The sequence below is a fragment of the Staurois parvus genome, unplaced genomic scaffold, assembly GCF_062004578.1.
Source record: "Staurois parvus isolate SC_StPar_1 unplaced genomic scaffold, SC_StPar_1.0 ptg000985l, whole genome shotgun sequence".
Classification (NCBI taxonomy): domain Eukaryota; kingdom Metazoa; phylum Chordata; class Amphibia; order Anura; family Ranidae; genus Staurois; species Staurois parvus.
The window spans coordinates 1,170,157-1,183,417 of NW_028318781.1; the positions used below are offsets into that span (position 1 = coordinate 1,170,157).

General features: G+C 41.2%; 1 protein-coding gene across 1 annotated transcript in view; it reads right to left on the bottom strand.

Annotated features, from left to right (window-relative positions):
- The window catches only part of WDR35 (WD repeat domain 35), a 108,916-nt gene that overhangs the window by 35,874 nt on the left and 59,781 nt on the right, over nucleotides 1-13,261 (bottom strand). Inside the window, exons 16-19 of the mRNA XM_089657343.1 lie at nucleotides 11,477-11,530; nucleotides 9,630-9,739; nucleotides 6,578-6,782; nucleotides 5,399-5,479 (exon numbers count right to left, since the gene is read on the bottom strand). Coding sequence (XP_089513469.1) covers nucleotides 5,399-5,479; nucleotides 6,578-6,782; nucleotides 9,630-9,739; nucleotides 11,477-11,530 — 450 coding nt within the window. The remainder of the gene's footprint in view (nucleotides 1-5,398; nucleotides 5,480-6,577; nucleotides 6,783-9,629; nucleotides 9,740-11,476; nucleotides 11,531-13,261) is intronic.

Consider the following 13,261-nt stretch of genomic DNA (forward strand, 5'->3'; position numbering starts at 1 on the left):
TAGTAATAAATCTTCCTTTCTGAAAGTGTTGAACTGTTTCTATAGCCCTTAATTGCAATTTATGAATTCCTGCCTTTTGAGGAGACGCTATTGTTGGTTTAAACCTCTGTATAACCGGCTTGCAGACCGTTTTATACTGACAATTATTTCAATCATTATAGTGTTATAACTAACGCGAGTTTCCCCTTTCTCTGTACAAAAAGGAGGTGGTGGCAGTGTAAAAGGGGTTAATTGCATAATTAAACTGATCCAGTAACAACCGCTCAGGTCACAGGTACACAGATTGCAGTCCATTAGCTGGAAAATCTTTGTGCAGGGTGCGGCTAGGCGTGGTATTGTTACGCACATCACATCGCGGTTTGGATCGGCCAGTCCTTCGGTCACGAGTTTGGTGAGAAGGTCTGGGGTCTGACGCCGCGATCGTGACAAACATCACCCTAGCATAGGAAGTGTTTTGAAACTAGAGAAAACCCTCCCTTTCCTCTTCTCTATAACATAAAAAAGGAAGAGCTCTGTAGCCTTCAGAAATAGCTTAAAACAATGTAACTGATAAAAGTCAGCAAAAGCAGAGCAGGGAGTTATCTCCTCACAAGACTTCTGGCAGGATCAACTGTTTTTTGTCAGTCTTTCAATGGTATATTTAAAAGACCAAAAGGGAGCAAATAATAGAAGTCCATTGTTATAATTTACATACACTTTGAGCATAAATGTATGTTCTACCACTGAGGCACCACAATTGATTTCGCCATCTGGGAATGTTGTAAATGTTAGTTCCTCCACAACTGTGAGCCTGACACTGGCCATATCTACTCTGAAAAAGTGAGTTAATGCAATACCATCTAGACCAGTGGTTCTCAACCTTTCTAATGCCGCGACCCCTTAATACAGTTCCTCATGTTGTGGTGACCCCCAACCATAAAATTATTTTCGTTGCTACTTCATAACTGTAATTTTGCAGTGGGAGGACTAGCGCCCCATCACTGATGTCAGTGGGATGAATAGTGTCCCATCGTTGGTATCAGTGGGAGGAATAGTGCCCCATCATTGGTATCAGTGGGAGGAATAGTGCCCCATCATTGGTGTCAGTGGGAAGAATAGTGCCCCATCATTGGCGTCAGTGGGAGGAATAGTGCCCCATCATTGGTGTCAGTCGGAGGAATAGTGCCCCATTGTGGGTGTCAGTGGGGGGAGGAATAGTGCCCCATCGTTGGTGTCAGTGGGGGGAGGAATAGTGCCCCATCGTTGGTGTCAGTGGGGGGAGGAATAGTGCCCCATCGTTGGTGTCAGTGGGGGGAGGAATAGTGCCCCATCGTTGGTGTCAGTGGGGGGAGGAATAGTGCCCCATCGTTGGTGTCAGTGGGGGGAGGAATAGTGCCCCATCGTTGGTGTCAGTGGGGGGAGGAATAGTGCCCCATCGTTGGTGTCAGTGGGGGGAGGAATAGTGCCCCATCGTTGGTGTCAGTGGGGGGAGGAATAGTGCCCCATCGTTGGTGTCAGTGGGGGGAGGAATAGTGCCCCATCGTTGGTATTAGTGACACAAATGATGGGGCACTATCCCTCCCACTGACACCAATGATACTTACCTTGCTGACCCCTGCTCCAGCCTGGGCTCGCTCTCTCCCTCTCCCATCTACAGCCTGCATACCTGGCTGCAGCAGCAAAATTTGCACTTACCTGTCAGCTGTCTTCCTTCTCTGGCCTCTCTCTTCACTCGTTCCTGCAGCTCCCTCGATCTTCTTCGATCTCCGCACGCTGCCGCTCGGCTCCTCCTCTCCAAGCTCCACCTTCTCGCCGGTGATTGGCCGCCTGTGTGCCTCTCCTGAGCTACAGTTCCGGTGGCCAATCAGCGGCGAGGAGGCGGTGACAGGGGCAGCATATCATCCCGCCCACACATCGCCGGAGACAGGAGCGGCGTCTCGGTTCCTAAGACCATCGGAAATATGTGTTTTCCGATGGTCTTAGGCGACCCCTGGGAAATGGTCGTTCGACCCCCAAAGGGGTCGCGACCCCCAGGTTGAGAACCGCTGATCTAGACTGAAGTGCAAAATGCAGTAGCTTATGGCAATAATCAACTTACACTCTACTGAGATAAGATAACTGAAAAAGGAGTTCAGATTTGTTGCTTCAAATTACTGCACTACCTTACATAGTTAGTCTGGCTGAAAAAAGACAAAAGTCCATCCAATTCAACCATACAAAAAAAAAAATATATATATAATAATAATAAATATATATATATATATATATATATATATATATAACCTTACACCCACAGTTGATCCAGAGAAAGGCAAAAAAAACAGCAAAGCATGATCTAATTTGCTCCTGCAGGGGAAAAAATTCCTCCCTGATCCCCCGAGAGGTAATCGGATATTCCCTGGATCAACTTTACCTATAAATTTTAGTAACCAATTATATTATGTATATCTAGGAAAGGACCAGGGGCGGACTGACCATTGGGGAACTCGGGCACTGCCCGAGGGCCTGGGGTCAGTAGGGGGCCCCATGAGATGTCCCTGGTACATTTCATAGGCTTTTTTGGGTGTGATTTGAGTGTGGGCGAGGACACAGGGGCCCCATGATCCCCTATTGCCCGGGGGCCCCATGAGTTGTCAGTCTGCCCCTGGAAAGAACCCAGGCCTTTATTAAAGTAATCCACTGAGCTGGCCAGTACCAACTCTTGAGGAAGTCTATTCCACATTCTCACAGCTCTAACTGTGAAGAAACCTTTCTGTATTTGGAGATTAAATTTCTTTTCCTCCAGACGTAAAGAGTGCCCCCTTGTCCTCTGTGATGACCTCAGAGTGAATAGCTCTACTCCGAGTTCCCTATATGAACCACTGATGTATTTATACATGTTGATCATATCCCTCCTCAACCTCCACTTCTCAAAAGAGCATAAATTCAGTTCCTCTAATCTTTCCTCATAGCTGATCTCCTCCATGCCTCGTATCAGTTTGGTTGCCCTTCTCTGTACTTTCTTCAATTGTGAATTCGTGCCCAAAACTGAACTGCATATTCCAGATGAAGTCTTACTAATGATTTGTACAGGGGTAAAATTATATATCTCCTTCTGGAGTCTATACCTCTTTTAATACAAGAGAGGATTTTGCTCACTTTAGAAACCGTAGCTTAGCATTGCATGCCATTATTAAGCTTGTGATCTACCAGAACTCCTAGATCCTTCTCCACCATTGATTCCCCCAGTTGTACCCCCCCCCCCCCTCGTATGTATGATGCATGCATATTCTTAGACCCCAAGTGTATAAACTTACATTTATCAACATTAAACCTCATTTGCCATAAAGTTTCCCAATTAAACAGTGCACTGAGGTTGGCTTGTAAGTTGGAGACATCCTGTAAGGACGTTATTCCACTGCACAGCTTGGTGTCATCTGCAAAGACTGAAATGGTATTTTTAATCCCAGACCCTATGTCATTTAAAAATATATTAAAAAGTAAGGGTCCCAGCACTGAACCTTGGGGTACACCACTAACAACCCTAGACCATTCAGAGTATGAATCATTAACCAATCTCTGTTTCAAAAATGATAACTCAGTAACTTTCAGTCAAACTATCACAGAACTGAAAAATGGCCTAGTGGTGAGGGCTACTATACTACTATACATAGTGAACATACAGGCTGGTACTCAAATGGTTAAAAATTACTGTACCGCTGTGTAAATCTATTGTGTCTATATGTACATTATAACACCACTAGTAGAATAGTCTGTGGTGGGCTCCACAATCACTCAACGCCTAAGGGCATCAATGTAAATAATATTGTAGTAATCGTGCACACAGACGGACGCGGCCCTCCATTTTGTTAAGAATTTTCTGTTATACCTTTTCTCACTCCCAAAGCAGGCTACCCCCTCCATCTTGTAGATCTCTCATCCCCCTTCCTCGCTGTGGGGTGACATGTGTCCTGAGTGATGAGAAGGGTCACAGGCGGCCAGAGCACAGGCCAGGCGGGGAGCTCCGAGCTATAAAACCTCACTAGCTGGGTGTCTAGCTGTCTAAGAAACTGTGCAATCTGGCACATCGTAAAAGTATAAACCGAGTCCCTCACTGAACTTCAAAAGACCTTCCAAGGGGTCGTAAAAACAGACTTACTTTTAAAAACTCACTTTTCATATAAGTTGATATCTTCATGTAGGACATAACTACCTAAACATGGAGCCTATATTCGGAAGGCTCAGTTTGAGGCCATTCTCCTGGTATGTGACACCCCTTAGCTGGCATACATAGAAAAGCAGAAAAGTATATCTCTTGAACCATTCAAGTGCATATTTCATGTTTCATCTCTAACCATTCCGCAGATGCGGCTGAGTATTAATATACTAGTGCCCATACCGGCAAATGTACCTAGGAAAAGTTATGATCCAAAATATAAGCTATAAGATAAGAGATTCTGGTTGTAACTTAGGTCTCCACCCAACACCCCTCCCCAAAAGGAGACCATTGGTTACTACTCCAAAGAGACACCCTGCTGGGACTTGCTAGAAAAAGGCTGTTATGCTTGGAGTGTGGGTGAGAGAAGAGAAGAGTCTCCTGCTTTTAAAATCGAAACTAGCAGTAGAGACAAGAAATCCTTTTTGGCTCATGAGACTTGAAGCTGCTTAACCCAAGGCTTTTTGGCAAGTACTTATCTACCTAAACTTCTTTCTGTTATCTTTTTGCTGTGTTATTGCTCTCTGTATATATATATATTGGTTACATATATCTTTACATATACATCTTTTTTCTGTAAATATTTTTATTGCACCCTTTTGACCTTTTAGTAATAAATCTTTGTTTCTGAAAGTGTTGAACTGTTTCTAAAGCTCTTGAATGCAACTTACGAATTCCTGCCGCTGAAGAGCGCTACTGTGTGTGTTTAACCCTCTGTATAACCTGTCTGCGGTGACAGTGGTATACAGACGCTTATCCAATCATCCTAGTGTTATTGCTGATATTGCCGAGTTTCCTCTCTGTACAAAAAGGAGGTGGTGGCAGTGTGAAGGGTTAATTGCGTAACTAACCTGACCCAGTAACAATCGCGCTCAGGCTGCCGGTACATCGATTTATGGTCCAGTGAGCTGGAAAATCGTTGTGCAGGGTGCAGCTGGGCGTGGCATTGTTACGCACGTGACATTGCGGTTTTAGATTGGCTAGTCCTTCGGTCACGAGTTTGGTGAAAAGGGCAGGGGTCTGACGCCGTGATCGTCACAAATATCAGGCCCTCTCACACTGTAAATACTTTACAGCCATGGGAGGTACTAAAAATAAAGGATGTGATTTTTCCAGTATATAATATTAAATTTAAAAATCACCCTTCTAAAATACTCTTAACTTTTATAAATACATATTGGTACATGCATAGGTAGAGGTGCCCTTAAATTACAAAATACAAACCTTTAATAATTCATCCAAAAGAACAGATTTTATTTCCAAATCTTCAAAATTGCAGATATATCCTGATGTTTGTATGGGTTCCTGGAATAAACAACTTAAATGAAACATTTTTTAACATTATTCTATATAAAACTAGAATAATTAATGCTTTCTGATTTGTGTTTGAGGTAATAGTTATATCAGCCTAAGTCACCAATATACAACAGTCAGTCAGTCAGTCTGTGGGCTGTATGACTTTCAGAAGAAGCCAACCTATCCATCCAATAGGCAATGATTATATAATTGAAAATTAAGCCCTTAAATGCCTACTGGGAGCCCAGCCTACCTGCTTAGAGCCTTAGATTTTTACCCAGGTACAGCTAAAGGGCACACGACTACCTCAATACCTTTTATTGGAAAACTTGTGATATTGGAACCTCTTTTGCATAACTGTCTGTAATAAAAGAGAAGTGTTACCAAATACACCCACCTTATTTACCTTGCAGTCTAACACATATAGGTGAAACCTAATGTATCCTTGTGTCAGTACTTTCTTTATCAGCCACCACTTGCTTTGGCAAAGATATCTCCTCCTAATTCCCCCAACACTCCAAGGATTTTTTTGTCCTTATGCTCTCTATTTTCATATTAAATTCCCAAAATATGTTCGACATTACTAGTTTTTGTAATGCTATTTAAATATATACAGGCGTACCTCGGTTTACAAATTTTCTGCATTCTGTGGGACCTTTCGTATTGTGAAAAGTTCGTAAACCGAAATGCGGTTTCCCATAGGAATGCATTGAAAACCAATTAATCTGTTCCGGAGGTCAGAAAAAAAGTTTTAAAAAAAAGTCTTTTATCTGTTCAAAACTCTTTATTAAGTGCACTTTAAAGGCATAAATACTGTACAGGGATACGATTAAAAAAAATTTGTAAATGCATTGAAAACCAATTAATCCATTCCCGGAGGTCAGAAAATCAGAAAAAAGTAAAAAAAAAAAGTCTTATCTGTTCAAAACGCTTTATAAAGTGCACTTTAAAGGCACGGGGCCGGCACTATAAACGCTTCATATTGCGAAAAAAAATTGTAAACCGAGGCATTATTTTCAAGGGATTTTCATTTGTAAACCGAAAATTACGTTAACCGAGGTGTTCATAAACCGAGGTATGCCTTTGTATATATATTGAAATATATACCTCTGGATCCAGGTTCCTGAAAACATACATCCTAGTTTTCTCCATCATTGCAAATAAGTCTGGATTGTCATTGGCCCACTTCATGTCCCAGACATCCTTGCGCTCAAACTTAAGTTGTTCTCCAATGATCTGCTGCCCTGTGTCATAAGAGGTCTCCAGATCCAGGAATGTGAGAACCCCAGAAAGATCGATTATAGCCAGGCGGCTGGGGAGACAGTCAAATATGCTTAATCCAAGCCAATGCAATTATATTATACAGCTGATCACATCATCATCATCAAATAACAATTCTACATTAATACATGTTTAACTGCTATAAATGATATGTATTATATCCATGTAAGGTCTAAATATGGACACATTAGTTCCACTATGACCTAATTTGCCTAACATTGGGCTATAAATATAAGCACTTTTGTGCAATGCAAACAATGTTCCAGAACATTATACTGTCTATTCCTGTGGATTTTTATAAACTTACCTCACATGATTACCTAAACAGGCAAGACCTTATCTACTTTTTAATGTTGTCAAACTGTCTAAAAAGAGAAGGGATTCTTTCGGAGCCTCAGCTGATTGTCATTTACTGTAGGTCATATGTACAGTGAGGAACAGAAGTATTTGAACACCCTGCGATTTTGCAAGTTCTCCCACTTAGAGATCATGGAGGGGTCTGAAATTCACATTGTAGGTGCATTCCCACTCTGAGAGACAGAATTAAAAAAAAAAATTCAGGAAATCATATTGTATGATTTTTAAAGAATTTATTTGTCTTGCACTGCTGAACATAAGTATTTGAACACCTGAGAAAATCAGTGTTAATATTTGGTACAGAAGCCTTTGTTTTCAATTACAGAGGTCAAACGTTTCCTGTAGTTCTTGACCAGGTTTGCACACACTGCAACAGGGATTTTGGCCCACTCCTCCACACAGATCTCCATTAGATCTGTCAGGTTTCGGGGCTGTCGCTAAGCAACACGGAGTTTCAGCTCCCTCCAAAGATGTTCTATTGGATTTAGGTCTGGAGATTGGCTAGGCCACTCCAGAACCTTGATATGCTTCTTACAGAGCCACTCCTTGGTTATCCTGGCTGTGTGCTTCGGGTCGTTGTCATGTTGGAAGACCCAGCCACGACCCATCTTCAATGCTCTGACTGAGGGAAGGAGGTTGTTGCTCAAAATCTCACAATAAATGGCCCCATTCATCCTCTCCTTAATACAGTGCAGTCGGCCTGTCCCCTTCGCAGAAAAGCACCCCCAAAGCATGATTTTACCACCCCCATGCTTCACAGTAGGGATGGTGTTCTTGGGATGCAACTCATCCTTATTTTCTTCCAAACACGACGAGTGAAGTTTAGACCAAAAAGTTCTACTTTGGTCTCATCTGACCACATGACTTTCTCCCATGCCTTCTCTGGATCATCCAGATGGTCACTGGCAAACTTCAGACGGGCCTGGACATGTGATGACTTGAGCAGGGGAACCTTCCGTGCAATGCTTGTTTTGAAACCATGTCGGCGTAGTGCTCTACCGACAGTGACCTTTGAAACTGTGGTCCCAGCTCTCTTCATGTCATTGACCAGCTCCTCCCTTGTAGTTCTGGGCTGATTCCTCACCTTTCTTATCATCAGTGATACCCCACGAGGTGAGATCTTGCATGGAGCCCCAGTCTGAGGGAGACTGACAGTCGTCTTTAGCCTCTTACATTTTCTAACAATTGCTCCAACAGTTGATCTATTTTCACCAAGCTGCTTGGCAATTCCCCGGTAGCCCTTTCCAGCCTTGTGGAGGTCCACAATTTTGTCTCTGGTGTCTTTTGACAGCTCTTTGGTCTTGCCCATGGTAGTAGTTGGCGTCTGACTGACTGTGGGGTGGACAGGTGTCTTTAAAGAGCTCAGACAGGTGCTACTAAGTTAGATTAATGAGTGGAGTAGAGGTGGACTTTTTAAAATGAGCAGTAACAGGTCTTTGAGAGCCAGAATTCTTGCTGTTTCTTAGGTGTTCAAATACTTATGTTCAGCAGTGCAAGACAAATAAATTCTTTAAAAATCATACAATGTGATTTCCTTAATTTTTTTTTTAATTCTCTCTCTCAGAGTGGGAATGCACCTACAATGTGAATTTCAGACCCTTCCATGATTTCTAAGTGGGAGAACTTGAAAAATTGCACGGTGTTCAAATACTTCTGTTCCTCACTGTATTACTTCAACTTCATTACATAATTTTTCAAGTAGCTAGTGTTTCTAGAAGATCTTCGAAAGGAACAAAGAAAATAAGAAAATAGGGTGAGAGTTCCAAATAGTGTAGTATTTATACATTGTGAATGGGCAAAGAGGAGCTAGAAGTTTTTACTTCATTCTGCTGAGGTTGCTAGAACTCAACTGGGTATATGCAACCTAGAAAGAGACTTGTGAAGATTGTCTCTGTTTGCACCCAGACCATTCTATAAACTGGTCACCATCAATTCTCAAGAAGGTCTAGGACCTTAGGATTCTCAAAGAGGTTTGCTACTTGTACAGGAATGGGGATACAGGTTGCAGTTAGTATAATTACCTGAAACTTGTCTTTTAAGCGGCTACAAGCCAGCAAAAAAAGTTGAATTTTAGCTTTAACAAGGAGTGTATGTTCTATAAAGTACTAAATGGAACTACTGAAGGACAGTAGCTCAACCTAAAAGACTTCAATGACAAGAGCTCTGCACATAAGGTTCCAGGCTTACTGGCCTGCCACTACCTTTACACGGGGTGCTATTCTTGCTGTTGCATTTCTTTTATTCTATATTCTGAAGAATAGACCAAACAGATTGAAACAATTAAAACTCAAAAGGTGGGCAGGGATAAAGCCAGGAACTATAATATTCCCAAGAGATATAGCAAGCCAGAGGGTGATACTGCCTACTGGACTCCATTGATCTGAACTGAGCTGAACTGACCCCAAAAAAAAAAAAAAAAAAAAAAAGAAAAAAAAAAGCTGCATACAGCTGTTGGGAAAAAAAAAAAATTAGTCTTGCTCATTAATGTAAGTGAAATGTGAAACAGGTTTAGTATACGCACCTGGAATTGCAGTTCAGACTCATATGAAAAGCACGGCAGCTCAGTCCATATTTCTGTTCTAATGCCACGTTGGGTAGACTATACCTATGCACTGCTCCTGACTCACGAGCCTAAGGAACATTGCATGAATAGATAGCAAAGGTTTAATGTGATATATCACTTTTATCCTCAAAAAGTCAAAAAAGCACAAAAGCCTTCCTTGCCTATATATTTTAATTAGAAGTACACCTTCCCATAAATATAACATGTCCTGTGCTGAAGGCACATTAATAAACATTATGTCCTTGACAGCTTCCAGCGGACAGTTTGTGCACCTGCTAAAGTTTTAACCCAGCTGCCACTAACAGTTTCTGTCCCTTTTAACACTCAGAATCAATTACAGTGGTTTCTGATCATTTGTTCCCTATGTCAGCTATGACATAGTGATTACATACAAGTGGAAGACTTACTTTAGATAAAAATGGTTTCAGTTTGCACATGCCACTGCACACGGTAGATGGCATTATGTCTCTGTTTAATACGGTAATTGATACAATTATAGTATTGAATTTTTTTTTAATGCTAAAAAAAGAAAATATACAAAGATATATATTAAAATTATGTACTTTTTTGAATTTTATTTTATTATGGTACAAAAAAAAGTAGGGTTTTAATTAAAACATTGTACTAAATGAAATCCTTAAAGGAGAAGTACAGCCAAAGCTTTTTTGGTTATACTTCTCCAGTATTCAGCTGACAGCAGGCTGAAGTCCGCTGTCGGCTGACGTCACTGAGTCAGTCCAAGCTGGGGAAAGATCCTGACTTCAAAGTCGGGATCCACCCCAGGGTCTGGAGCAGAACTTGGCTTAGCCTCTCAGCAAAGCGCTGAGAGCCTGATCCAGCTACTTCCTCCCTCTCCACGGCCCAGAGCTCAGAGGGCCGAATAGACAGCGGTGACTGACAGCCCTACTCTCTGCTCAGAGTGGAGAGGAGAACTCAGCGATCAGCAGTCATGTGACAGCTGAGTTCTCACCCTTAGAGCCAGTGGGGGACAGATGCAGCATCGGACCGATGGTAAGTATAAATAAGAAAAAAAGAGCCCTACTTTTCTTTTAGAGTTCTTAAAAATGTAAGAGTTATTTAGGTAGGCAAATCAAAGTTATAGTCAAATTAGTCAAGCTAGCTAACATTGCTAAACTTTAACATTTTTATTCATTTTGTCTTTATGTAACTACTATTCACTCTAATTCTGGTGTTACTGTTAGTCTTCTCCCTTTCCTGCATATACTGATTCTTTCCAAGGATGCAGATTTATGCCAAACCATTGAATTTAAGCAATACATTTATTGTTACATACAATAATTTTGAGCAATATAGCAGAGCACAGTGCAGTTCTAGCTGAGTTGCTGCATAATTCAGGCACTGCTTTCTACATGTCAAAATAGCTCAGTGTTGCATCACACAGCTTACATACTTCACAATGATCAAAAAAGAAAATGCCATATCATAGGGTATTAATACCCATTAACCTTCTCTGACTCACCATAAATATAGGTGTGGATTATTATCCGAACACATAGCATACAAAAAGGGGGGAGCAGCTGAAAAGGGCAGACTGCAAAAAGATCGGTATCTAAATCCAAAGCAGAGTTCAGGATGTATCAAATGGATGCAAAAAAGTATCTTTATTACAATCACAGAAAATCCTGGGAAGGGTAGGCTTTTGAGGATCAAGCGTCCTGCTTTTATAGTGTGTCTGAACAATTTACATTTCCAGAGTAAAACAATCACGCATCTTCCTATTCTATTCCAAAAGGGAGTTTGTCTGACACAGAAATGGAGCACTGTTATGCCTCAATGATACTTACCACAATTAGGACTTTATCAGATGCAGTTATGCTGCAAATAAGATCTCTTGTAGCCTGAAATAACAAAATACAATAATTACAAGCAACATAGGAAATACAGTGCCTTAAAAAAGTATTCATACCCCTTGAAATTTTCCAAATTTTGTCATGTTACAACCAAAAATGTAAATGTATTTTATTGGGATTGTATGTGATAGACCAACACCAAGTAGCCCATAATTATGAAGTGGAAGGAAGATGATAAATGGTTTTCAAATTTTTTTTACAAATAAATATCTGAGAAGTGTAGCATGCATTTGTATTCAGCCCCTTTTACTCTGATGCCACTAACTAAAATCTAGTGGAACCAATTGCCTTCAGAAGTTACCTAATTAGTAAATAGAATCCACCTGTGTGTAATGTAATCTCAGTATAAATACAGCTGTTCTGTGAAGCCCTCGGAAGTTTGTTAGAAAACATTAGTGAACAAACAGCATCATGAAGGCCAAGGAACACACCAAACAGGTCAGGGATAAAGTCGTGGATAAGTTTAAAGCAGGGTTAGGTTATTAAAAAAATATCCCAATCTTTGAAAATCTCACGAAGCACTGTTCAATCCATCATCCGAAAAAGGAAAAAGTATGGCACAACTGCAAAAGTAACAATACATGGCCATCTACCTAAACTGACAGGCCGAGCAAGGAAAGCATTAATCAAAGACAGTCAAGAGGCCCATGGTAGCTCTGGAGGAGCTACAAAGATCCACAGCTCAGGTGGGAGAATCTGTCCATAGGACAACTACTAGTTGTGCACTCCACAAATCTGGCCTTTATGGAAGAGTGGCAAGAAGAAAGCCACTGTTGAAAGAAAGTCATAAGAAATCCCATTTGTGAGAAGCCATGTGAGGGACACAGCAAACATGTAGAAGAACGTGCTCTGGTTAGATGAGAACAAAACAGAACTTTTTGGCCTAAAAACAAAATTCTATGTGTGGCGGAAAACTAACACATCTGCACATCACCCTGAACACACTGTCCCCACAATGAAACATGGTGGTGGCAGCATCATGTTGTGGGGATACTTTTCTTCAGCAAGGACAGGTAAGCTGTACAGAGTTGATGGGAAGATGGATGAAGCCAAGTACAAGGCAATCTCAGAAGAAACCCTGTTGGAGTCTGAAAAAAACTGGGGCGGAGGTTCACCTTCCAGCAGGACATAAACAAACAGCCAGAGCTAGAATGCAATGGTTTAGATCAAAGCATATTCATGTGTTAGAATGGCCCAATCAAAGTCCAGACCTAAATCCAACTGAGAATCTTTGGCAAGACTTGAAAATTGCTGTTCACGGACGTTCTCCATTCAATCTGACAGAGCTTGAGCTATTTTGCAAAGAAGAATGGTCAAAAATTTCACTCTCTAGATTTGCAAAGCTGGTAGAGACATCCCCAAAAAGACTTGCAGCTGTAATTGCAGCAAAAGGTGGTTCTACAAAGTATGAACTCAGAGGGGATGAATACAAATGCACACCACAAATTTCAAGGGGTATGAATACTTTTTCAAGGCATTGTAAGAATTACATTTGACAACATTTTTATTACTATTGCTGTAAAAAGAAGAAACTTCTTCTAAAATAAGTACCGTACCGTATTTGATCCCCTACCAACCAACGATAATTCTGGCTCCCACAGTCTGGCTATGTGCTCATGTGGTACATAGATTAGTTCTATCAATTTAAGAAGGTGCTCCTAATGACAACTCGTTATGTGTATAAAAGACACCTGTTCAGAGAATCTCTTTCTTTGGGCA